The sequence below is a fragment of the Pongo pygmaeus genome, chromosome X, assembly GCF_028885625.2.
Source record: "Pongo pygmaeus isolate AG05252 chromosome X, NHGRI_mPonPyg2-v2.0_pri, whole genome shotgun sequence".
Classification (NCBI taxonomy): Eukaryota; Metazoa; Chordata; class Mammalia; order Primates; family Hominidae; genus Pongo; species Pongo pygmaeus.
This window is the reverse complement of record NC_072396.2, coordinates 49,838,971-49,864,352: the sequence shown is the minus strand read 5'-3', so window position 1 is coordinate 49,864,352 and position 25,382 is coordinate 49,838,971. Positions and strand designations below refer to the sequence as shown.

The following is a 25,382-nucleotide window of genomic DNA, read 5'->3' as shown; positions in this document are numbered from 1 at the left end:
ATCAGCTGCTCTTTGTCTCTGACTTCTTTCTGGCAGCACTATGTAAGTTTATCCACGTGCAGCACACGTCTGTTCTCTTATTGTTGTGTGGTATTCCATTGTATGAACCTACCACATTTACCCATTCTCTTCATTGTTTTTCTGTTTGAAATTTCCTCTCTCTTCTGGTTCTCTTCCCACCTGTCCCTGGCCCCTGGGGTCCCTTTCACTCTACTTCTCATCACCACTACTTTCTCCAGATCCAAACAGCAAAGACCCAAGAACTGAATATGCTCCGGGAACAGACCACTGGGCTGGCAGCTGAGTTGCAGCAGCGGCAGGCTGAGTACGAGGACCTTATGGGACAGAAAGATGACCTCAACTCCCAGCTCCAGGTAACACCTTTGGCTCTGGCCTATCGCTTCCTAGTTCCCTAGTAATGGCCCAGTGAAGTCCCCAGTAAGGTAGAGTGGGAAGACTGGAGTCAGGAGGACCTAGGTTCCAGTCTGGCTCCCTAACTTATTAGCACCTGTGTGTTCTGGGACAAGTCATTTCACTTCTCTGAAACTAAGCCTTTCAGTTAGTTAGGATATCAATTCTTTTTCATTTTTTTAATTTTTATTTTATTTTTTTTGAGATGGAGTCTCGCTCTGTCACCCAGTCTGGAGTGCAGTGGCGTGATCTCAGCTCACTGCAAGCTCCGCCTCCCGGGTTCTCGCCATTCTCCTGCCTCAGCCTCCCGAGTAGCTGGGACTACAGGCGCCTGCCACCACGCCCACCTAATTTTTTGTATTTTTAGTAGAGACGGGCTTTCGCCGTGTTAGCCAGGATGGTTTCGATCTCCTGACCTTGTGATCTGCCCGCCTCAGCCTCCCAAAGTGCTGGTTTTTCAGGCGTGAGCCACCATGCCCGGCCTCCTTTTTTTTTTTTTTTTTTTTTTTGAGATGGAGTCTCACTCTGTTGCCCAGGCTGGAGTGCAGTAGTGCGATCTCAGCTCACTGCAACCTCCGCCTCCTGGGTTCAAGCGATTCTCCTGCCTCAGCCTCCCGAGTAACTGGGATTACAGGCGCCTGGCACCACGCCCAGCTAATTTGGTATTTTTAGTAGAGACAGGGTTTCACCATGTTGGTCAGGCTGGTCTCGAACTCCTGACCTCAGGAGATCCACCCGGCTCAGCCTCCCAAGGGATATCCATTCTGATTCCATAATAGAAACCAGAATAATAGTAGATTAAATAAGATACAAATTAAGTTCTCTCTCATTAAAAGTCCAGGTAGGTTGTTCAGGGATGGAATGATGGCTTTCCAGTCATCTGTGACCCAGGTTCTTTCTCCATTGCTGTTCCTCCACCTTCAACACAAGACTTTTATCTTGGCATCCAAGACGGTTGCTGAAGCTCCCCGACCATCATGTTTGTATTCTATCTGGAAGGAAGGAGGAAAGGGGCAGGGAAGAGTGTGCCCCTTTCCTTTAAGAGCATAACCTAAATTACACTCACCACTTCCACATACAGAAATAAATCACATGGCCACACCTAACCATAAGAGAGGAGGGGAAACATCTGCTAGACAGCTGTATGCCCGATGATAAATTTTATTGCTAGGGAAGTAAGGGAGAATGAATACTGGGGAGCAACTAGCAGTCTCTGCTATATTTCTTATCCAGAAATTGAGATCACAATACCAACTTTACCAGGGAGAAGGGAGATGGTCTACCAGATGGTCCTGGGTGACTAGCACCTACTGGATGCTCTTTATCAAACTCTTTCCCTTTGGTGTCTGCATTAGGAGTCATTACGGGCCAATAGTCGGCTGCTGGAACAACTTCAAGAAATAGGGCAGGAGAAGGAGCAGTTGACCCAGGAATTACAGGAGGCTCGGAAGGTAGGGGAACATGAGGGTTGAGGGGAGGGGATGGGGGGTAGGAATTGGCTCAGTCCATGGAGATGGGAGGAGGTGATATAACAAAATATGTGGGGATAGGAGGGAAAGGAAAATTGACTGGTTTGTGGTTGACCAGTTTCTTGGCCAAATCCATGAGAGTGGGAGGGGAAAGAAAGAAAGTGACCAGTTCTATAAGGATAGGTGAGTGCCTTAGCCAGTTCAATGGGGATGGGAGGGTGTGGAGTTTGGCTAGTTCCTTGGGCATGGGAAGAGGGTTGGAGGCCTTTTTTCGATGTTGTGGAAGGAAGTTGACTGCCATCGTCCTGGCCCCCAGAGTGCTGAGAAGCGGAAGGCCATGCTGGATGAGCTAGCAATGGAAACGCTGCAAGAGAAGTCCCAGCACAAGGAAGAGCTGGGAGCAGTTCGTCTACGGCATGAGAAGGAGGTGCTGGGGGTGCGTGCCCGCTATGAGCGTGAGCTCCGAGAGCTGCATGAAGACAAGAAGCGTCAGGAGGAGGAGCTCCGTGGGCAGATCCGGGAGGAGAAGGTGGGTGGGTAGATGACGATGCCCTTCTTCCTCTAAAACCTGGGAACCACAGCGTTGCTGATAGACCAGTGGGTAGCATGCATCAGGTGCCCGCTCCTCTGCCTGCCTGGCCCATGACAGTCTGCCCCATCCCAGGCCCGGACACGGGAGCTGGAGACTCTTCAGCAGACAGTGGAAGAACTTCAAGCTCAGGTACACTCCATGGATGGAGCCAAGGGCTGGTTTGAACGGCGCTTGAAGGAAGCCGAGGTGAGTTGGTGATGCCTGGTGAGGAACAGAGGCTGATTGGGGCCCTCATGTCAAACCATAGAAGCAGGAGTGGTCAGGCCCTGGAACTTCCCGAGATTTTCTGGACTTAGGGATATCCCCACAGTCCCCTGGCTCAATAGTAGCCCTCTGGAGTAGATCAGGGGATGGCCATCAGATAGGACAGACTGTCACGTGTTAAGCCTGCCCTGCCTTTGGGCAAATTTGGAAACGCACCTCTTTCTCCTGAAACTGTACTTCTGTCAGGAAATTAATGAAATACACTGATGTTATTTGAACAAGAACCTGCTGGGTGCGGTGGCTCACGCCTGTAATCCCAGCACTTTGGGAGGCCGAGGTGGGCAGATCACTTGAGGTCAGGAGTTCGAGACCAGCCTGGCCAACATGGTGAAACCCTGTCTCTACTAAAAATACAAAAATTAGCCGGGCGTGGTGGCTGGCGCCTGTAATTCCAGCTACTCAGGAAGCTGAGGCAGAAGAATCACTTGAACCCAGGAGGCAGAGGTTGCAGTGAGCTGAGATCGTGTGCTGCACTCCAGCCTAGGTGATGGAGCGAGACTCTGTCTCGGAAAAAGAACCTTTGTTGCTATTTTCTGGAAATCTCATAATACATTGAAAAGCATTGTTATGTAGCAGTGAAGAGCACAGGCTGGAGCCAGTTGTTTGTCTAGGTTTGAATCCTGGCTGGGCCATTTCCTAGCTGTGTGACCTTGGGCAAGTTATCTGACCTCTCTGTGGCCTGTTTTCATCAATGGTAGAAAGGGGATAACAATAATATCTACCATCTAGGTATTACGGGAGGATTATAGAAAATGAGTTAATATATGTAAAACCCTTAGAACATTCTTGGCATGTAGTAAGCGCTGTGTTATGTTTTGTTAAATAAAATAAAATGTAAATGCAAATCTAAGTCAACCATGTGAATGGTGCAACTTTAGATGTGACACTTCTGCATATTGCCTAAGGGCGTGTGGGGTTCCCTGCAGGAGGGTCATTTCTGCATACCTCTGGGCCCCCATTGCAGTCCCTCATACCCCTAACTGGGCATGATAGCTTCTGGGGGGCTGTGGCCAGACCTGGGACTTGTCTTGTAGGAATCCCTGCAGCAGCAGCAGCAGGAACAAGAGGAAGCCCTCAAGCAGTGTCGGGAGCAGCACGCTGCCGAGCTGAAGGTGCCTCTTGCATGATGGTGTTCCTCTCTCCAGACAGTGACGGGCCCTCCTGGGAGGACAGAGGCTTCCCAAGCCAATGCCTAAGCTGCTTTCTGCTTTGCAGGGCAAGGAGGAGGAGCTACAGGATGTGCGGGATCAGCTCCAGCAGGCCCAGGAGGAGCGGGACTGCCACCTGAAGACCATTAGCAGCCTGAAGCAGGTCAGTGGTCCCTGCACAGCCCCAGACACACCCCTGATCCTCAGTGTGCAGGAGGGGCAGGGAGGGAGCATGCTTCAGGCAGCCCTTCTGGCACCCACCAACCATGCCTGCTTTCTCCCACAGGAGGTGAAGGACACAGTGGATGGGCAGAGGATCCTGGAGAAGAAGGGCAGTGCTGCGGTAAGACGGAGGGGTGCCCAAGGACGGCTCCCTCCTACCTGTAGCCTCCCTCCTATGGGCCCACTGGGTCTCAGTCCTCATCTTACCCCTGTCCCCCACAGCTCAAGGACCTCAAGCGGCAACTGCATTTGGAGCGGAAACGAGCAGATAAGCTGCAGGAGCGGCTGCAGGACATCCTCACTAACAGCAAGAGCCGCTCAGGTGAGGGACTAGGACAGGGAGAGGAGGCTGAGGCATGGGGGAGGCAGGGCCTGGGCCTGCAGGCTGCAGGTTAGTCCTGCATCTTCCTCAGCTGTGCTTTCCTGCTTCTGTTGCTCTGGAACTCCATCTGTCTTTTACCTTTTCTCTGTCTCTCCTCTGATTCTTTCTCTGCATTCTCTCTTTATTTCTATCTTTCTGTCTCGTTTTTGCCGTCTCTTCTCTGTTTCTGTCTCTGCCTCTGTCTCAGTTTGTTCTCTCTCTTTCCTCTATATTTGCCTTTATCTCCTTGCTTTCTTTCTCTAGTTTTCTCCTTTTCTTTTTTTTTTTTTTTTTTTTGAGACAGAGTTTCACTCTTGTTGCCCAGGCTGGAGTGCAATGGTGTGATCTCGGCTCACTGCAACCTCTGCCTCCCAGGTTCAAGCAATTCTCCTGCCTCAGCCTCCTGAATAGCTGGGATTACAGGCATGCACCACCACGCCCAGCTAATTTTGTATTTTTAGTAGAGACGGGGTTTCTCCATGTTGGTCAGGCTGGTCCCGAACTCCTGACCTCAGGTAATCCGCCCGCCTCAGCCTCCCAAAGTGTTGGGATTATAGGCATGAGCCACTGGGCCCGGCCCCCGCCCTTTCTTTTCTCTGTCCCTTTATCTCTTCCCGCCACTCTGTCTCCTCTTCGTCTCTCTTCTGTTTATATCTCTGTCTGTCTCCTCACTGTATATACTACATTACACACTCCCACACCTCACTTGGCGTTTCTAAATCTATTGTATACAATCTCTCATTCTATAAATCTCCATGCTCAAGTACAGGGTCCCTGATATAAAACTCCCTGAGTCTCTGCCCTCCAGAAGCCCCTAGTTGAGCTATGGAGACAGACTTATACACAGTCAGCAACACTGTGGTGTTTTCATTATACAGCTAATCCAATCTGTTATTTCTGCCACTTCAAGCAGAAGACACACACACACACACACACACACACACACACACACACACCCAACTTTAATTGCTTCAGCCTTTTTTTAGACGGGGATGGCCTATAAATACATTTAAGTAAGTAAAATGCAGTGATGGCTCTGGTGCATCTCTTAGATTACAGACTCAGAGAAAACTTGGTCCCTTGTTCCCCCACTCGTGATACCTATGGATCCCCACTCAGTCACCCTACCCTTGCCAGAGATCCTTGAGGGCTTTAAGTGATGTGGCAAAACAGATGTGTATCTCTCACCAAATCAATTTCTCGCTGAGGCACTCGGTCTCCTGAAGTAACCTGTCTTTAAAAAGGAGTTTTGTTTCTGTTTTATCACAGATGAATGTAAGAATCTTGGGAAAGGTGTAATCCCAGCACTTTGGGAGGCCAAGGTGGGTGGATCTCCTGAGGTCAGGAGTTCAAGACCAGCCTGGCCAACACGGTGAAACCCCGTCTCAACTAAAAATACAAAAAAATTCGCTGGATGTGGTGGCGGGCGCCTGTAATCCCAGCTACTTCGGGAGGCTGAGTCAGGAGAATTGCCTGAACCCAGGAGGCAGGGGTTGCAGTGAGCCAAGACTGCGCCATTGCACTCCAGCCTGGGTGACAAGACTGAAACTCTGTCTTAAAAAAAAAAAAGAATCTTGGGAAAAGTTACAATTGTATACCATACATTCAATACATTCACCTTGTCCATTAGATTAAACTGAGATTTAGGTGCGTGGGTAAGAGAGCCTGCTTGCATCTTTTTTTTTTTTTTTTGAGACAGAGTCTCGCTCTGTCGCCCAGGCTGGAGTGCAGTGGCGCGATCTTGGCTCACTGCAACCTCCGCCTCCCGGGTTCACACCATTCTCCTGCCTCAGCCTCCTGAGTAGCTGGGACTACAGGCACCCGCCACCACGCCCACCTCATTTTTTGTATTTTTAGTAGAGACGGGGTTTCACCGTTTTAGCCAGGATGGTCTCGAACTCCTGACCTCGTGATCCGCCTGCCTCGGCCTCCCAAAGTGCTGGGATTACAGGCGTGAGCCACCGCGCCCGGCATCTTTTTTTCTCTCTGTCTCTGTCTCTGCTCTGGCTCATTTCTTTCTCCAGGGTCTCTGTTAGTTTCTGTCATCTGCTCTGGCTTTCCATCTCTGGCATTTTCTTTCTGCAAGAGGATGTGCCCTGTGCCCTCTCTAGCTGTCTTCCTTTCTCTGAACCCTGTGTCCAAGTGTGTCTGCCACTTGAGACCCATGTGTACCCACATCGTTGTCTTTCTCCAACCTCTTCCATTTTCTCCCTCTCATTTTGTATGTGTTTCTCCAGAAAGGCAGTTCTTTCTTTTCTTTTCTTTCTTTCTTTTTTTTTTTTTTGAGACAGAGTCTCACTCTGTCACCCAGGCTGGAGTTCAATGGTGCGATCTCAGCTCACTGTAACCTCCGCCTCCCGGGTTCAAGCGATTCTCCTGCCTCAGCCTCCTGAATCGCTGGAATTACAGGCACACACAACCACACCTGGCTAATTTTTGTATTTTTAGTAGAGACGGGGTTTCTTCCTGTTGGCCAGGCTGTTCTCGAATTCCTGACATCAAGTAATCAGCCCACCTCAGCCTCCCAAAGTGCTGGGATTACAGGTGTGAGCCAGTGCGCCCAGCCTCAGCTCTTTTTTCTGTCTCTGTCTCTCCCTGTCCTCCTGTCTGCTTCTGCCTTTCCCCATGCCCAGGTGTCTCTCTTTCCATGTCTGTTAAATCTATTTCTGCCTCTTCCTGCTGGTTGCTGCCCTGGGACTCAGGGGTATTGGGACTCAAGTTTCTCTTCCCTCCACCGCCCAGGCCTTGAGGAGCTGGTTCTCTCAGAGATGAACTCACCAAGCCGGACCCAGACAGGAGACAGCAGTAGCATCTCCTCCTTCAGCTACCGGGAGATCTTGCGGGAAAAGGAGAGCTCGGCTGTTCCAGCCAGGGTAAGGGGAAAGGAAGAACCTACAGCTCCAGCTTCTCTCAACCCAAAAATCTGAGAACCCCTCCCCTTTTCTCCTCACCTAAATCTATCTCCTACTTTGGGCGCAGCACACATATTTTCTTGTCAACTTTTCCCCAAGCCCACCAACTTGGATTCAGATTGCTACATGCAGGACGGGCCAATCATTCTCTCTCTCTCTCTGACTTTCTGTTTCATCATCTGTGGGCTAATTCCCCCTTCTCTGGTGCCATAAAGTATGTGGCTCATAGTAGGTACACCATCCAAGGAGAAGGTCCCTTTTTCCAACTTGTAATGATCACTAATTATTATTGCCGGCTGTCATGTCAGCCTCCTTACCAGCCACTTTCCTTTGGAAATAACTTTTTTATTGTTCCACAAATAGTTTGTGCGCATTGTAGTACATTTTTTAAAAACCACAAATGAGCAAAGATTTTTTTAAAACCTTAAATGTCTGGCCGGGTGTGGTGGCTCATCCCTATAATCCTAGCACTTTGGGAGGCCAAGGTGGGCGGATCACTTGAGCTCAGGAGTTTAAGACCAGCCTGGGAAACATGGTGAAACTCTGACTCTATTTAAAACAAAAACAAAAACAAAAAAACCTTAAATGTCAAAAAAATAATATTTTCACCATCCAAAAGTCACCATTATAAATTCTTAGTTCAGGGCTGGGCGCGGTGGCTCATGCCTGTAACCCCAGCACTTTGGGAGGCTGAGGTGGGCAGATCACTTGAGGTTAGGAGTTTAAGAACTGGCCTGGCCAACATAGCAAAACCTCGTCTCTACTAAAATACAAAAATTAGCCAGGCGTGGTGGTGCGTGCCTGTAGTCCCAGCTACTTGAAAGGTTGAGGCAAGAGAATCGCTTGAACCTGGGAGGTAGAGGTTGCAATGAGCCGAGATCACACCACTGCACTCTAGCCTGGGCAACAGTGAGACTCCATCTCAAAAAATAAATAAATAAAATAAATTCTTAGTTCATACCCTTCCAGAATTCTCTCTCTTTTTAAAACCTAGATGAGATTAACCTGTTTTTATTCAACTGTTTTCTCTACCTTCCCAATTTGATACATTTTCATGTCATTGACTGAGTGCGGTGGCTCCTGCCTATAATCCCAGTACTTTGGGAGGCCGAGGCGGGCAGATCACTTGAGGTCAGGAGTTCAAGACCAGCCTGGCCAACATGGTGAAACCCCGTCTCTACTAAAAATACAAAAATTAGCTGGGCGTAGTGGCGCGTGCCTGTAATTCCAGCTACTCGGGAGGCTGAGGCAGGAGAATCACTTGATCCCGGGAGTTGGAGGTTGCAGTGAGCCAAGATCTTGCCATTGCACTCCAGCCTGGGCAACAAGAGCGAAATTCTGTCTCAAAAAATAAATAAATAAATAAATAAATAAAATAAATTCATGTTGTCTAATACTTTGACCTTAACCAGATTTCTCTAGTTGGCCCCAGAATGTCCTTTCTTGCTGGTTTTATGAAAACTAGCATTCAGATTCAGAGCACATGTTACATCTGGTTGTTTTATGGCCCTTAAATCTCTTTAGTGCGGTCCCTTTTTTCCTGAGACCAACTTGTTGAAGAGGCCAGCGCTGTCACCCCACAGGAAGTATGCTACCTTTTGGGTTTTTCTGCTGGCTTCCTGGTGGTATGATTTAACATGTCCCTCTCTTCCAGTTTTCCTGTCAGCTGGAAGTTAGATCTCATTTGCTTTGGGATCTTCCTTTAATCCTCTCCACAAGGCTCTGATGTGGTTATTCTCTACCCCCATTTAGGCAGAGGAGAAAACAGTGTCTGAGGGTACCAAGATGGGCCTACAGTCCCAGCTTCAGGGCCCACGTTCTCTCACCCACCTCTGGCCTGGTTCTCCTCCCCAGTCCCTGACACCTGTCTGGGGTTGGTGGTGCTGAGCCCGGGGCTGGCCTCTCCCATTCTCTTTCCTGCAGTCCTTATCCAGCAGCCCTCAAGCCCAGCCCCCTCGGCCAGCAGAGCTGTCAGATGAGGAAGTGGCTGAGCTCTTTCAGCGGCTGGCAGAGACACAGCAGGAGAAATGGATGCTGGAGGAGAAGGTGCTGCCTGCCTGCTCTGCCTGCCCATCCCCACTTGAAGTGCCCTTGGGGGTGTGGGGTCTGCCCGGGCCTGCCTCATGTGTGAACATGTACAGTAGAGGGGTCTCAGGTGGGCTGGGCCATCTTGCAGGTGAAGCACCTGGAGGTGAGCAGTGCTTCCATGGCAGAGGACCTCTGCCGGAAGAGCGCCATCATTGAGACCTACGTCATGGACAGCCGGATCGGTCAGTGTCCCCTCCCCAGCCCTCAGCCCTGGTCCAGCCTTCACCTGGCTCTCCCTCTCCATTCTGTGCTGCGGCTTCTCTCCTCTCCTCTCGGAACTCAGCAAAGCTACTGACAAGACCATGGCCTGTGGAGGGGAGAACAGGAAATCTCTTGATCTCGCCTCCTCCCTCTTCTCTCTTTCTCTGTCATCTCTCCACTCTCCATTGTGTCTCTCTGTCCACTTTCTCCTTTCCTCTCCCTGTGCCTCATCTTCCTCTCCTCTCTCTCTCCCTTCTCTCTTCTCCGTTTCTCTTTTTCACCCCACTCCTTCATCTTGTCTTGCTGTCTATATAGTTTTCCTCCTCTGTATCTTCATTGCTTTTGTTTTCTTTCAAACCTTCTCCTTCACAGATTTTTCTTTATTAATCAGAATCATACTGACCAACATGTGCTGAGGACTTTCTGTGTGTTCTGTGCTTCACATGCAGTCATGTGCATCTTTCCAGTTCCACAAGTTAGTTATCCTCATTTCTCGGGGCCATAGAGCTAGTGAGTGACAGAGCTAGATTTTGTATGTCAAAGCCTCTGTCCTACATGACATGGCTTTTCCTGCTCCCTTCTCCCCTGGTATTCGTCTCCCTCTTTTCTCCTCTGGCTCTGCCTGGCTCTCCTCTGGCTCTGCCGAGGGGGTGGTTTTCAGCCTGGGCCCTTGCAGATGTGTCTGTGGCAGCAGGCCACACAGACCGCAGCGGGCTGGGCAGCGTCCTGAGAGACCTAGTGAAGCCAGGCGACGAGAACCTTCGGGAGATGAACAAGAAGCTGCAGAACATGCTGGAGGAGCAGCTCACCAAGAATATGCACTTGCACAAGGCGAGTGTGGCCTGCCAGCCTACCCATCTGTTCACCCAGCCACCTGCCTACCCAGCCACATAGCCCCTGGGTCATCCGCCAGTCCCCTTGCCCACCCACCCAGCCTGTCCTCCCAGCTATGCTCCTACCCACTCATCAACTACTCCATCATACTCTCATCTTCCACCCTCTCATCAACTTATTATCTATTCGTTCCTTCCATGTATCCGCTCATCCATTTATCTACACATTCACCCAACCATTTGCCCATCTGTCCATCTACCCAATCTACTACTTACTCATCTCATTGTTTACCCCATGTCCTGCTACCCATTTCTTGACATATCATTCTCTTATCTAGTCATCAATTGCCCCTTGTGTTACCTTTCACCCACCCAGTTACCTGCCTGCCCACCTGTTGATCTCCATCTGTCCTCTGGACAATTCATTCGTCCACCAATTTGTCTACCATAGATCCCCCATGCCCATGGGTCCACACACACAGCTTTCTGCCCAACCTGCCACCCAAAGACTTTCCCCATCTCTGAGAGTCAGAAAGGGGTCAGACCCAGCTCCTGCCTTTGAGAAGCAAGCTCACACTTAGTAGAAGAGCAGGTGGCCAGAGTGGTAGTGTATCCTGCAGCAGCACCATGCCACAGGAGGCATCCCACTCCCATTATCTGTAGCTCCCCACCCATCCTCATGACTTTTCTGAGCCCAGCCCACTGTTGGGGGTGCTGTGAGCTTCTCCAAGTACCTTCCCATCCCAGGCCAGACACAGCTGAGCATTGATTAATGAAAGGGTGTGAGGGAAATCACAGATGATACCCTACGTTTGGCAAGGGAGCAGACTGTCCCCTTCTCTGGCCCCTGATGGTTCATTTGTTTCTTAGGATATGGAAGTTCTGTCCCAGGAAATTGTGCGGCTCAGCAAGGAGTGCGTGGGGCCTCCTGACCCAGACCTAGAGCCAGGAGAAACCAGCTAAAGACCTGCAGGCTGCACCCACGTCCTCCCCTTCCTACCCCCTAGGATGCCATTCCCTTGGGCTGTGGTGGAAAAATGAGGGCTGGAGCCAAAATCAAATAGCTTGGGAGACTGGACATTAAAGGGGCTAGAGGCCTGATGGTTAGTGTTAATGATCCTGTCTTAGGGCAGAGGCCACCAGGGAGAGGGGATCCGGAGGGAAGGGGCAGGGATTTCTCCTTCTTCTTGGTCCTGGCTCCCAAGGGCTTCTGTCTTCATCTCTGCATGAGCTCTCCTTCCCAGAGACCAACTCTTTTTTATTTTATTTTATTTTATTTTTTAATTTATGTCTGGAGCCTGGCTACTCTGCATTTGGGATTGGGGATGTTGGGTGGGTGTGTGGTCCATGTTCAGCGTTCTAGCAACACGTGTGTGTGTGTGTAAAGGCTGTGCAGCCAAAATACCATCTGGCCAGACGGGCCCACCCACTGACTGTCTCGTCTCGTTCTTCTCAACCAGGAGGGATGTGCTGGGGGCGGGGAGGTTCACACCATTGGAATAGGGAGGGAGGTCTCTGGCTGCAACGTTACTCTCTTTTCCCCACCCTCATCCAGCCTGTCTCCATTTACTGCTGACCAGCCCCTCAAACTGAGTGGAGCTGAAATACCTGCAGATATGTACATGGGTAGATATGTATGGGATTGTGGGTATAGATAAGTAGACAGACGGGAGGATGGATAAGTGGTTGGATGGACCGATGGATGAATAAGTGGACGGTTGCATGGACTGATGATGGATAGATTGGGAAATAAATGGATGGATGGATAGGTGGTTGGATGAATAAATGGGTAGATAGATTGGTAGGTGGATAGAGGATGGATAGTAGAGATGTAAATGGACAGATGGATAATAGGTCTATGGACAAATGGATGGGTGGATGATTTAGGTAGATAGGTGGATGGATGGGTTTATGGACAGGTTAGGAGTAAATGGACCAATGGTTAGGGGAATGGATGGATGGGTAGATGAGCTAATGAATGGGAAGGGTAAAGAGTGGGAGAAGAAATGACGAGTGGAGCTATGTATGGACAGAGATGGGCAGAGGATGTCACCCTGTGTGTGTTCCGGGTAGGAAGAGATGGGCAGAGGATGGATACATACAGATAGATTGGCACATAGCCAAATGGGGTGAACTTACAAATGGATGAATGAGTGGGTGGGTAGATTAACGACTAAGTGGACAGATGGGTGGGTGGAGGGATGGATAGAGGAATTGGTTGTGTGGGTGGGAGAATGGATGTAGAAATGGACAAATCAGGAGTGTGCCAAATGGGCAATTGGAAGATCACATGGGTGGGTAAATTGGGTGAAAGGCTAGGCCTGGCCCTGCATTACGGTGCCTCTGTCATCACACTCCTTTAATTAAGATTAAGCATCCCTGGTGTGTGCTGTGTCCAGTGCTATCACCTTTCATTCATGTAATGCTCCAAATGACGCTATCAAGTTGGGATAAGTCTCTCTATCTGACAACTGAGGAAACAATGCAAGTCACTTGCTCAAGGATGCAGCAAGTCAGTGGCAAAGCTGGGGTTTGAACCCACCCATGGCCAGCCAGAGGCATTCCATAATTAGTGCTCCTGCCATCCAGAAGCAGAGCCCTCTAGCGGAGGAGGTGATTTGAGGCCACTGGATATGGACAGATAAGAGAGACTACCCCCTCGGAGTGGGGCCTGCCTGAGATGGTAGGGGGGTGGGACCTGGATTGTCCCCCTCTACATTCCCTTTACCCTCATTTCATATATAAAAACAGGAAGTCCCGTGCTCCAGTCCCATAGCTGAAGACTTAGAGCTGGGGCTGTAACCCATGCTGCGCCCCTGAAGGGGGCGGCTTCGGAAGCTTGACCATCTAGAGAAACACTCCCCAGCAATTACCCCCGACTCCTGGCTGTCCTGCCTTTCCACAGTCTGGGGGGCAGGGAGGGGACAGCGCTGCATCATTCCCTGTGGCACTCTGCTCTGGGGCCATTAACAGACGCCTTCCCATCGATCGAATCTGCTAAGTGCTGCTGATTCAGGCGAGTGGGGGTGGGGGCCCCTGGGGGCAGAGCGGGTAGGAGCTGGGCAGGAAGAGAGGGGAGTCCAGGAAGGAGGTGGAGAGAATTGGCAAAGTTCCCTGCCACCCCCATTTTCCAGATGACGCGACTGAGGCCCAACCAGCTTTGTAGGAGGCGGAGTCTCCCCAGGGTCCCTCTCTGGCTGTCCTAGGGGAGGGGGCTCAGGGAGCCACGAGGCCCCTCCCTGCCTCTCTCTCCATCTCCCGGCAAGCTCGGAGGGGCGGGGAGAGAGAGCCAGAGGAGGAGGAGAACTCAGGCAGCTCTGCAGAGGGGGCCAGGAGCTCGGGTGTTTGGTACCCCCAGCCCCACCGCTGTTGCTGCTGCTGCAGCGGGGACACAGGTGAGGACGGCCCGAGAGAGAGGGGGAGGGGGACCACCACCAGCGCTGTCCTGATCCTTCCCTGGTCCAGCCCCCACGCCCCAGCCCATCCTGGGATAGTCCCCAGGGGTCCCACTGGACCTTGCCCTTCCCAGGCCTCCTTCCAGGGACCCCGCGCCCTCCCCCTGCCTATGCCACCTTCTCTCCTACGCCTGGCTGTGGTTGCTTCTCTTCCTCCTGCTGCCGCTGCCGCTACTGCCACTGCCCAGCACACACCACCAGCCCCTCGGGGTGTGGTTTCCCCAGACCTGCCCCCAACGGTGGGACCCAGCCTTCTCCCAGCCTCTCCTGCCAGCTTCCTGCAAAGCCCAGGAGCCCCCCTCCCTGGAGACACACCCAACTCCCTTTCAACACCCCACCCCGCTCTTAATCCCATTTTGGGGGTAACCCCTTCCTCTTATTTAGTCTTCACAGATCCCCTGGGTGCTCTGGGACTGTGCCCAACTTCCTAACATTTGAGTCCCGGCCCCTTGGAATTCCCCAGGCCCCTTTTCCCTCCCTGTAGAACTCCTGAGAGTGTCGACCAGGCTTTCTTGGCCCCTCTAGATACCCACCTCCCCCAGATAACTCTCAGCCTCTCAAAAAATAACCCAGCCCCCTGTCTACCCCTTTAGATAACCCCTTCCCCTCTCCAGCTCTACTAGGAGGCCCTGGCCTCTCCTTTCTTCCCCAGAACTCCTGTAGAGTATAGACACCCCCCCCACCCCGGGCTATTCTTGGCTACTCTAGGCAGTCCCAAGACACCTTTCAGCCTCTTTACAACCTCCTGGATCCACAGCCACCCCTCGAGATGCACCAGCTCCCTTTCCAGATCCATGAGGGGGGTCTAACCCTCTCATGCTTCCCCTAGAAGTCTTGAGGGTGTGGACAACCCCCCTCACCTGTCTCGGCCTCTCTAGAACCCCCACTTCCAGGCACTCTCAGTCTCTTTCAAGCACCTCTGGTCCCATTTCTACCCCTCTGGATGCCCCAGTCTCCTCTCCACCCCCGCAAAGGAGTTCCAGGCTCTTCTGCCTTCCCTGAGACTCTTGAGAGTGTAGAGAACTCCCCACGTGTTTCTTGGCCCCTCTAGACACCCCCAGACACCTCTCAGGCACAGGCTGACTCCTTTAGAATCATCTCAGTCTCTCTAAATCCTCCCTCAGCTCTTTCTTGGCCCCATCCCCACACCCCTTTTCTGCTTTCTCCATGTCCCCAAGGCCCTTCTCAGTCCCTCAGAACATTGCCCAGGCCCCTCCTAGGCTCTGTAAATGTCCCCCAAACTCCTTCCCATCTCTTTAGTTCTTCCTCCTGGTTCCTCTTGGCCTCTCTAGACACCCCCAGTTTCCTTGTTCGGGTGGCTCAAGGTGTCTCCAAGCCCCCACCATCCTGGAGACAGCCACATTCTCCTAAACGCCACCCTCACTAAGTCTCCCTGGGCTTGGGGAGTGGCACGATGGCGGCAGGCCTGGCCACGTGGCTGCCTTTTGCCCGGGCGGCAGCGGTGGGCTGGCTGCCCCTGGCCCAGCAGCCCCTGCCCCCGGCACCGGGGGTGAAGGCATCTCGAGGAGATGAGGTTCTGGTGGTGAACGTGAGCGGACGGCGCTTTGAGACTTGGAAGAATACGCTGGACCGCTACCCAGATACCTTGCTGGGCAGCTCGGAGAAGGAATTCTTCTACGATGCTGACTCAGGCGAGTACTTCTTCGATCGCGACCCTGACATGTTCCGCCACGTGCTGAACTTCTACCGAACGGGGCGGCTGCACTGCCCACGGCAGGAGTGCATCCAGGCCTTTGACGAAGAGCTGGCTTTCTATGGCCTGGTTCCCGAGCTAGTCGGTGATTGCTGCCTTGAAGAGTATCGGGACCGAAAGAAGGAGAATGCCGAGCGCCTGGCAGAGGACGAGGAGGCCGAGCAGGCCGGGGACGGCCCAGCCCTGCCAGCAGGCAGCTCCCTGCGGCAGCGGCTCTGGCGGGCCTTCGAGAATCCACACACAAGCACCTCAGCCCTCGTTTTCTACTATGTGACCGGCTTCTTCATCGCCGTGTCAGTCATCGCCAATGTGGTGGAGACCATCCCATGCCGCGGCTCTGCACGCAGGTCCTCAAGGGAGCAGCCCTGTGGCGAACGCTTCCCACAGGCCTTTTTCTGCATGGACACAGCCTGTGTACTCATATTCACAGGTGAATACCTCCTGCGGCTGTTTGCCGCCCCCAGCCGTTGCCGCTTCCTGCGGAGTGTCATGAGCCTCATCGACGTGGTGGCCATCCTGCCCTACTACATTGGGCTTTTGGTGCCCAAGAACGACGATGTCTCAGGCGCCTTTGTCACCCTGCGTGTGTTCCGGGTGTTTCGCATCTTCAAGTTCTCCAGGCACTCACAGGGCTTGAGGATTCTGGGCTACACACTCAAGAGCTGTGCCTCTGAGCTGGGCTTTCTCCTCTTTTCCCTAACCATGGCCATCATCATCTTTGCCACTGTCATGTTTTATGCCGAGAAAGGCACAAACAAGACCAACTTTACAAGCATCCCTGCGGCCTTCTGGTATACCATTGTCACCATGACCACGCTTGGGTGAGTGCAGACTCTGCGTTGGGGGCTGCCCGATTACACTCACCGTTTCTGTAAAATTAGGAAGTTTAAAGGAATGATCTCTTTCTTTCTTTCTTTCTTTCTTTTTTTTTAAACGGAGTCTTACTCTGTCGCCCAGGCTGGAGTGCAGTGGCAAGATCTCAGCTCACTGCAACCTCTGCTTCCTGGGTTCAAGTGATTCTCCCGCCTCAGACTCCCAAGTAGCTGGGATTCCAGGTACATGCCACCATGCCCAGCTAATTTTTGTATTTTTAGTAGAGACGGGGTTTCACCGTGTTGGCCAGGCTGGTCTCAAACTCCTGACCTCAGGTGATCCGCCTGCCTTGGCCTCCCAAAGTGCTGGGATTACAGGCGTGAGCCACCGCGCCTGGCCTCTTTCTCTTTTTGAGCTTCAGTTTGCTCATCTGTACAAACTGAGGGAGCTGGACTTAATTCTTCAGATCCCTCCAAGCTCTGACAATGCCTTGATTTTCTAGGTCAGGAGACTTGGGTTCAAGGATTGTCTTAGCTGCTCTCTTTCTGTTGATGTCGTTTTCTCATGGCCTCAGTTTTCCCCTCTGTAAAGTGGGAAATGCTGATCCCTTCACCATCTAGAGAGGATTCAATGACATCATAGTTGTGAAAGTTCTCTGAATGTTTCTGGTGCAGGATACATAGGTGTTGGCTTTCTAGCACCTTTTTCTGTTTTGGGGACCCATGTCTCCCAACCTTCTAGAATTGTCTGCTGTGTAGGGCACTACTTCTGTGCCTTTGTGATTCCTTGATGTTTCCCAGAACAAGATGTTTTCAGCATCTTTTTTTTTTTTTGTCGATCCCTGCAGAAGAAACAGAGTTGGGATAAAAGTATCAAATGGAATCATTGAACTCATGAGCTTTCTAAAGATACTGTCTAGGGCAGATGCTGTGATCCTTCTCTAAGTTTCCATCACTGGGATTGGGTATACAGTTGGTGCTCAGTATCTGTTGAAGGAATGACTGAATGAATTGGGTTTGCTCAGTTTCTTCATAGAGGTACAAAAAAAAAGTTGATTTGGGGTTTCTAAAGCGTAGAAACCCCAATTCTGGTTGGAGGTCCAGGATCAGACTGGCAAACAAATACTGAGCGCTGACAGTGGGCTTGAACTGAGTATTTTGATGGCTTTTACTCTATTCAAGTCCTCACAACAACTCTGTGAGGGTGGATGGCTGCCCATGTCTCACAGTTGAGGACACGGTCTGAGATGACACATCACAGAGCCAGCAATGGCCAAGTTGGAAAGACTTTTGAGCAGAGTCCTGAATGCTTAAAATGAGTGAAAATACAGAAATAAGGAACAGCCATCCTAGGGCACAGCCTGAGAAAAGGCTTAGAGGCTGAAGACTGCAGAGGCTGTGTTTCTGTGGAGGAGTTCTGATTGGTTCTGCGATCAGAACAAAAGTATGCAGTGGAATCTTGGGCGAGTCAGTTACAGAATCTCCCTGATCTTCAGGGGAGCTCTCTGTGAACAAGTTAGTAAGGTTGGCTCTGCTCTATCTCTGTGGGAGGTGGGTGGCATGGAGAAAGGCAGGGGGGTTTCAAGGCTCCTCCCTGTTTTGTCATATGTGGACAGTTTTCAAGGATTCCCCTATAGGGGAATGAAAAGGGGTCCTACCTAGAGCAGGTAAGACAGAGGCAGCCAAAACCAACAAAACACTCCTCCCGGGACTTGAAGCCCTTCGGCTGGCCTGTGGTGCTGGGACTCTCTCCCCAGGAAGCTGTGTTCACTGCCTGTGACTTCCTCATGCTCCCCTCTGCTTGGTTTTCATAGATTTCTAGCTGACTCAGGTGGTTAGTATGTAGCTTGGACAGGGGCAGCAGATGGTAGGGGTTGAGGGCCAGGCCCATTTCTCACTTGACCCCCCAACATTTTACAGAGCAAGAAACTGAGGGACTCAGAAGGTTTGAGTGCCTGGCCAGGGTCACAGAGCTAGTCCGGGTTAGATGGGATGGAGTGGGGGACTGAAAGGTAGGTGGGCACTTTTCCTGACCTTGGCTTACCTCCCCTCGCTCCAGCTACGGAGACATGGTGCCCAGCACCATTGCTGGCAAGATTTTTGGGTCCATCTGCTCACTCAGTGGCGTCTTGGTCATTGCCCTGCCTGTGCCAGTCATTGTGTCCAACTTTAGCCGCATCTACCACCAGAACCAGCGTGCTGACAAGCGCCGAGCACAGCAGGTAACCGCACTTTCCATCCGAGCACCTCCTACTCCCCACACCCCAAGCCAGTCTACTTTGGGGCTTACCCACCTGACCTTTTATCTCCTCTCTCTGCAGAAGGTGCGCTTGGCAAGGATCCGATTGGCAAAGAGTGGTACCACCAATGCCTTCCTGCAGTACAAGCAGAATGGGGGCCTTGAGGTGGGTCAGGGCCTGGATAGGGTTGGGGTGAGCCATAACAGGGGGAGGAAGGTGCTACCCTTATCGCTCTGCTCCATCCACTCCAGGACAGCGGCAGTGGCGAGGAACAGGCTCTTTGTGTCAGAAACCGTTCTGCTTTTGAACAGCAACATCACCACTTGCTGCACTGTCTAGAGAAGACAACGGTGAGGCCTAATGTGAGGTGATATAGCAGAATAGAGGGGGTCCCTCTGTGGCCATGCCAGCTCTCTCCCTTGGATGGGAGGCTCACTACAAATTGTGGAAATCACACAGAGCTTCCTGGAAGAGGCTACAGGAGAGCCAAGCCTTGAAGAATGGGCAAGGGAAGGGAAGAGGGAGCAATTTCCAGAAAGGAGAAAACAGCCTGAGCAAAGGCTTGAGGGTGGGATCAGCTCCCATGGGATGCCCCGTGACCCTGCCTCCCTTCTGCCCATAGTGCCATGAGTTCACAGACGAGCTCACCTTCAGCGAAGCCCTGGGAGCCGTCTCGCCAGGTGGCCGCACCAGCCGCAGCACCTCTGTGTCTTCCCAGCCAGTGGGACCCGGAAGCCTGCTGTCTTCTTGCTGCCCTCGCAGGGCCAAGCGCCGCGCCATCCGCCTTGCCAACTCCACTGCCTCAGTCAGCCGTGGCAGCATGCAGGAGCTGGACATGCTGGCAGGGCTGCGCAGGAGCCATGCCCCTCAGAGGTAAGCAGCCCTCCTACCTGCTAGCCACACCTGGGGAAGCTCAGAGCTTAGACCAGCAGCTCTGAGATTTCATAACTCCAGGCCTAGCAAGTCAAGCTCGAACCCAAACCCCTCCATGCTGGAAGCTTGGGCTTATCTTGTCTGGAACTCATTCTTCATCCATTCTTTTTTTTTTTTGAGACGGAGTCTCACTGTCACCCAGGCTAGAGTGCAATGGCGGGATCTCAGCTCGCTGCAGCCTCCACCTCCTGGGTTCAAGCGATTCTGCCTCAGCCTCACAAGTAGCTGGTATTACAGGCACACTCCACCACGCCCAGCTAATTGTTGTATTTTTAGTAGAGATGAGGTTTTGCCATGTTACCCAGGCTAGTCTCGAACTCCTGACCTCAAGTGATCCACCTGCCTCAGCCTCCCAGAGTGCTGGGATTACAGACATGAGCCACCTCGCCTGGCCTCTTCATCCATTCTTTCACCAAATATTTATTGAGCACCTACTGTGTGGCAGGCACAGTTGTTGGCAACTTGGATGTGGCAGTGAATGAACAGACAGAAGCCCCTGTATCCCAGTCCTCTGGAACTTCTATTCTAGTGGGATAAGACAATTAATAAACAAATACACAGATTATATAGCGTATCAAACAGCTGTAAACACCAAGGAGAAAAGTCAGTCAGGGATGGGGGCTAGAAAGCATAGAGCAGGCCAGGCGCAGTGGCTCATGCCTATTATCCCACCACTTTGGGAGGCCGAAGTGAGCGGATAACAGGTCAGGAGTTTGAGACCAGTGTGGCTAACGTGGTGAAACCCTGTTTCTATTAAAAATACAAAAAACTAGCTGGGTGTGGTGGCGCACACCTGTAATCCCAGCTACTTGGGAGACTGAGGCAGGAGAATCGCCTAAACCCGGGAGGTGGAGGTTCCAGTGAACTGAGATCACATCATTGCACTCTAGCTTGGGCAACAAGAGCGAAACCCTGTCTTAAAAAAAAAAAAGCATACAGCAGGGTGGTGATGCAGTTTGTTTTTTTTTAGACAGAGTCTTGTTGCTAGGCTGCAGTGCAGTGGCGCGATCTTGGCCCACTGCAACCTCCGCCTCCCGAGTTCAAGCGATTCTCCTGCCTCAGCCTCCCAAGTAGCTGGGACTACAGGCACGTGCCACCATACCCGGCTAATTTTTGTATTTTTAGTAGAGACGGGGTTTCACCATGTTGGCCAGGATGGTATCGATCTCCTGACCTCATGATCCACCTGCCTCAGCCTCCCAAAGTGCTGGGATTACAGGCATGAGCCACCGCACCCGGCTGCATTTTTTTTTTTTTTTTTGAGACGAAGTTTTGCTCTTGTTGCCCAGGCTAGAGTGCAGTGGTGCGATCTCGGCTCACTGCAACCTCTGCCTCCCTGGTTCAGATGATTCTCCTGCCTCAGTCTCCTGAGTGGCTGGGATTACAGGTGCCCGCCACCATACCCAACTAGTTTTTTATATTTTTATTTTTTTATGTTTATTTTTATTTATTTATTTATTTATTTATTTATTTATTTATTTTTGAGACAGTCCTGCTCTGTCGCCCAGACTGGAGTGCGGTGGTGCGATCTTGGCTCACTGCAACCTCCGCCTCCTGGGTTCAAGCAATTCTCTGCCTTAGCCTCCCAAGTAGCTGGGACTACAGGTGCACGCCACCACGCCCAGCTAATTTTTGTATTTTTAGTAGAGACGGGGTTTCGCCATGTTGGCCAGGATGGTCTCAATCTCTTGACCTTGTGATCTGCCCACTTTGACCTCCCAAAGTGCTGGGATTACAGGCATGAGCCACCGCACCTGGCCAATTTTTTTTTATTTTTAGTAGAGATGGGGTTTTACCATGTTGGCCAGGCTGGCCTCAAACTCCTGACCTTCAGGTGGTCCACCTGCCTCAGCCTCCCAGAGTGCTGGGATTACAGGCATGAGCCACCACTCTTGGCTGGTGATGCAGTTTTAATAGTGTGGTCAGAGAAGGCTTTACTGAGGTGACAACTGAGCCAAGACCTGAAGGAGGCAAAGGAGTGGGCCATGCAGATAACTAGAGGAAGAGCTTTCTAAGTAGAGTGAACAGCCTGTGCAAAGGCCTTGAGGCAGATGTGGGTCCACATTAGAGACATAGCAAGGAAGTTATCATGGGTGGAGGAGAGTGAGCTGGGGGAGAATGGTAAGAGGCAAACTCAGAAAGGAGTGAGGGTCCCACCTTAGATCCTACTATGGACAGTTTGTAAGGACTTGGACACTGTTAGGAGTAACCATGAGCGATAACATTTTCATATGTATGCTCATTGTGTCCCAGACACTGCTCTGAGCACTTCGTATCATTTTTAATCTCATTTAATCTCCACAGCAACCCTAGGAGGTGGGAGATAGTGTTCGTCCCATGCTACAGATGAGAGAAGAGAGAGGTTTGGAGTGGTTAAAGTAGGACCAGGATTTGAACCCAGGACTATCTGACTCCAGAGTCCTCACTCTTTACCACCATAATTGGGGATGCAGGAGAAGAACTTAAGTACTTAGCACAGTGCCAGGGACCCAGTAGGTGCTCAATAAATACCATGATTGCTATGGCAAGTATTAATTTTTTTTTTTTTTTTTTGAGACGGAGTCTCACTCTATCGCCCAGAGTGGAGTGCAGTGGCGCAATCTCAGCTCACTGCAAGCTCCGCCTCCTGGGTTCATGCCATTCTCCTGCCTCAGCCTCCCGAGTAGCTGGAACTACAGGTGCCCGCCACCACGCCTGGCTAATTTTTTGTATTTTTAGTAGAGATGGGGTTTCACCGTGTTAGCCGGGATGGTCTCAATCTCCTGATCTCGTGATCCACCTGCCTCGGCCTCCCAAAGTGCTGGGATTACAGGCATGAGCCACGGCACCCGTCTGATAACTTTTGTTGTTGTTGTTGTTGAGACAGAGTCTCATTCCGTCACCCAGGCTGGAGTGCAGTGGTGCAATCTCAGCTCACTGCAACCTCTGCCTCCCGGGTTCAAGCAATTCTCCCGCCTCAGCTTCCTGAGTAGCTGGGATTACAGGCATGTGCCACCATGCCCAGCTAATTTTTTGTATTTAGTAGAGATGGGGTTTCATCATGTTGGACAGGCTGGTCTTGAACTCTTGACCTCAGATGATCCACTCACCTCAGCCTCCCAAAGTGCTGGGATTACAGGCATGAGCCACCGCATCCGGCCTAAGATAACTTTTTAAGAGCCTTCCATCTTCACCCTTGTCCACAGCCGCTCCAGCCTCAATGCCAAGCCCCATGACAGCCTTGACCTGAACTGCGACAGCCGGGACTTCGTTGCTGCCATTATCAGTATCCCTACCCCTCCTGCCAACACCCCAGATGAGAGCCAACCTTCCTCCCCTGGCGGCGGCGGCAGGGCTGGCAGCACCCTCAGGAACTCCAGCCTGGGTACCCCTTGCCTCTTCCCCGAGACTGTCAAGATCTCGTCCCTGTGACGGGTAGGCCTGCCGATTCAGAGGGTCCTCTTCATTTTTGGGAACTCCTTTCCAAAGCCATATTTTTGGGAGGCAGAGAGGGGCAGGCTTGGGCACCCCTTCTGCCCCCGCCACTGAGAACTATGCAATGGAGTTTCATGAAATGGTCCACATAGTGGGGAAGTAGCCAGGAAATGGGAAACTTCCTCCCACCCCAGACATTTTTCCTGGTGGGAGCTGAAGCACTGGGCTTCCACAGGCCACTGGCCTCCTTGCCCCAGCACACTGGGACTGGCCCCACTCTCCCAGCTGGACTCCTGCATGCTCCTCCCCTTGGGCTCTCAGATGAAGGTAAAGCTTTGATCCAACATCTGAGCTCTAGCCTAAGAAGGAGAGTTGAGATTTCCTCCTCCCTCTGGCTGGGATATGGAGCTTTGGAGGTTCAGAGAAGAGAACCCTCACCTCTGATCTGGCCTCTACGTGAGGTCCTCACCTCCATCTGGCCCAACAATTCCCAGATTCTGAAGCTTGGAATGCAAACACAGGCTTCATGGGCTGTGGCCTCTGCAGCGACCTGCCATCCCCAGGCCTTGCCTAAGAGGTCAGGCTGCCTCTCCCAACACACACTCAGATAGCACAAATTCTACCATCCCTTTCCCTGGCTGCTGGAAATGGACCCCGCAACCCTGTCCTCTGCTGGGCCCCCAGCAAACTCTAGCAATAGCAGCTGCTGCCGTGTCATTATGCAAAGCCTCTGACCAGTTTGCTGCAGCATTTACATCTGCCCTAATCAGAGGGGCCACCTCTAACTACTCTTCCTCCTCTCTTCTCCTCTGGTTTGCCTCCTTCCTGGGTTGGGCTGGAGTCTGGACTGGCTGAGATAAGAGCCTGGCAACCAGCAAGAGCTGGGCTGTATTTGGAGATCATGGGCTGATTCCATGTTCTTGGGCAAGAGTCCAGAAGCATCAGGGGCTCCGGCCTGGGATGTTTCTGAACTTTGGGAGTTATAGGGGACAGGAGGAACTTCTCCTCCTCCACTTCCCCTACAATTCCTTTTCACATATTCCTTTCTTCCCCCTCTTGGGTCACCTTCCAGAACTCTGCTCTCAGGCTGAAATCTGGCATCATCTCAGGTTCCCTGTCCCCAGCACTGTCCCCATGGAGCTGGCAGCTGACAAAGATGTAGTTTCCATCAGTCAATAAAACCTGAGAGGAGAGATGAGGACTGAGAGTATCTCCTGGCTCTGTGGGTTTGGGGGCTAGGTTGGGCTTGGGGGTTGAAAACACTCTGATTTCAATCCCTTTTGGCTAGGAGAAGGGCTGGTATGGGTCAAGGTATGGGAGATGGATGGTTGGTGATGTATTCTGGAAGATAGGGATCCAGGAGAAATGAAAGAGTGTGGTTTGAGGAGTTCATCTACAGCCACTGAGACAGGCCAGGGGGTCCTGAGACATTCCTCCTTGGATATCATCTGCGCCAGCTTCCTGATTCACAGATCAGGAAACTGAGACCCAGAGAAACACATAGTTAGTTAGAGGAGGCTTAAACCCAGGCTTCCTGACAGCAAACAACCCTGAATTTAACCCTAATAAGAGCATCACTTGGTTTGGTGAATTTCCCTTCCTTGTGGACGCCCCCTACATTCTCTCTTCTGGGCTACTGGCTACACTAGGCTAGTGTGTGGCTGAGTTCTATAGAGCACTGAGCAGACAGACCATGGATTCAGGTTGATCTGGGTTCCAATCCCTGGATGAGAGAATCATTTACCTTCTCTTGCCTCAGGTTGCTAGTCTGTGAAATAGGGATAATTCACTTAGTCACCAAATATTTATTAACTTCCATCATGTGCCAGCTGTAGGGATACAAAGGTGGGCAAAGTAGACATTGTCTCTGATGTATAGTTGAGCATGGAAGGCAGACAAGTAATTACAACATGGTGTGGCAGAATTAAGATCCATGGGTTATAGAAGCATGCCGATGGCAGGAGAACTTAACCTGGCCAACACACAGGGAATGAGTTGGAGTTAGCCAGGCAGCAAATGAAAGGATGCAATGTTCTGGGCAGAGGGAACAGCATGTGCAATGACCTGGAGGTTAGAGAGTGAGCTCAGGCCTTTGGGGAACTGAAAGTAGTTCAGTCCAGCTGGGGAGGAGAGTGTGAGGCTGTGAGGAGAGGAAGGATGGAGAGGTAGGCTAGACAACAAAACGCTTGGAAGCTGTGATGCGAATTTTGAACTTCATCCTAAAGATAGTGGGGACCTCTAAAGACTTTTAAACAGAAAAGTCATGATGAAGTTTGTGTTTCAGAATGATCATTCTGGCTGTGGAGAGTGGAT

At 51.5% G+C, this 25,382-nt stretch overlaps 2 protein-coding genes across 6 annotated transcripts in view; both read left to right on the top strand.

Annotated features, from left to right (window-relative positions):
* GRIPAP1 (GRIP1 associated protein 1) overlaps positions 1–11,931 on the top strand; it is a 28,731-nt gene extending 16,800 nt beyond the window's left edge. For 3 of the 5 annotated variants that reach the window (XM_054471570.1, XM_054471572.1, XM_063660493.1), the window contains 13 exons: positions 240–374; positions 1,767–1,862; positions 2,197–2,409; positions 2,545–2,658; positions 3,771–3,848; positions 3,952–4,047; positions 4,171–4,227; positions 4,329–4,428; positions 7,210–7,340; positions 9,303–9,425; positions 9,556–9,649; positions 10,345–10,499; positions 11,372–11,931. In XM_054471570.1, the coding sequence (XP_054327545.1) occupies positions 240–374; positions 1,767–1,862; positions 2,197–2,409; positions 2,545–2,658; positions 3,771–3,848; positions 3,952–4,047; positions 4,171–4,227; positions 4,329–4,428; positions 7,210–7,340; positions 9,303–9,425; positions 9,556–9,649; positions 10,345–10,499; positions 11,372–11,464 (1,485 nt within the window). In that variant the 3' untranslated portion in view covers positions 11,465–11,931. The remainder of the gene's footprint in view (positions 1–239; positions 375–1,766; positions 1,863–2,196; positions 2,410–2,544; positions 2,659–3,770; positions 3,849–3,951; positions 4,048–4,170; positions 4,228–4,328; positions 4,429–7,209; positions 7,341–9,302; positions 9,426–9,555; positions 9,650–10,344; positions 10,500–11,371) is intronic. The other 2 variants (XM_063660492.1, XM_054471571.2) reach the window with 2 other exon arrangements.
* A 1,744-nt stretch (positions 11,932–13,675) lies between these two features.
* KCND1 (potassium voltage-gated channel subfamily D member 1) lies at positions 13,676–24,245 on the top strand. Its single transcript, XM_054473148.2, has 8 exons — positions 13,676–13,896; positions 15,249–16,491; positions 18,542–18,704; positions 18,804–18,887; positions 18,974–19,072; positions 19,345–19,595; positions 22,841–23,069; positions 24,142–24,245. The coding sequence occupies exons 2-7, from the start codon at positions 15,371–15,373 to the stop codon at positions 23,064–23,066; spliced, it is 1,944 nt and encodes a 647-aa protein (XP_054329123.1). The 5' UTR covers positions 13,676–13,896; positions 15,249–15,370; the 3' UTR covers positions 23,067–23,069; positions 24,142–24,245.
* Positions 24,246–25,382: the final 1,137 nt, after the last annotated feature.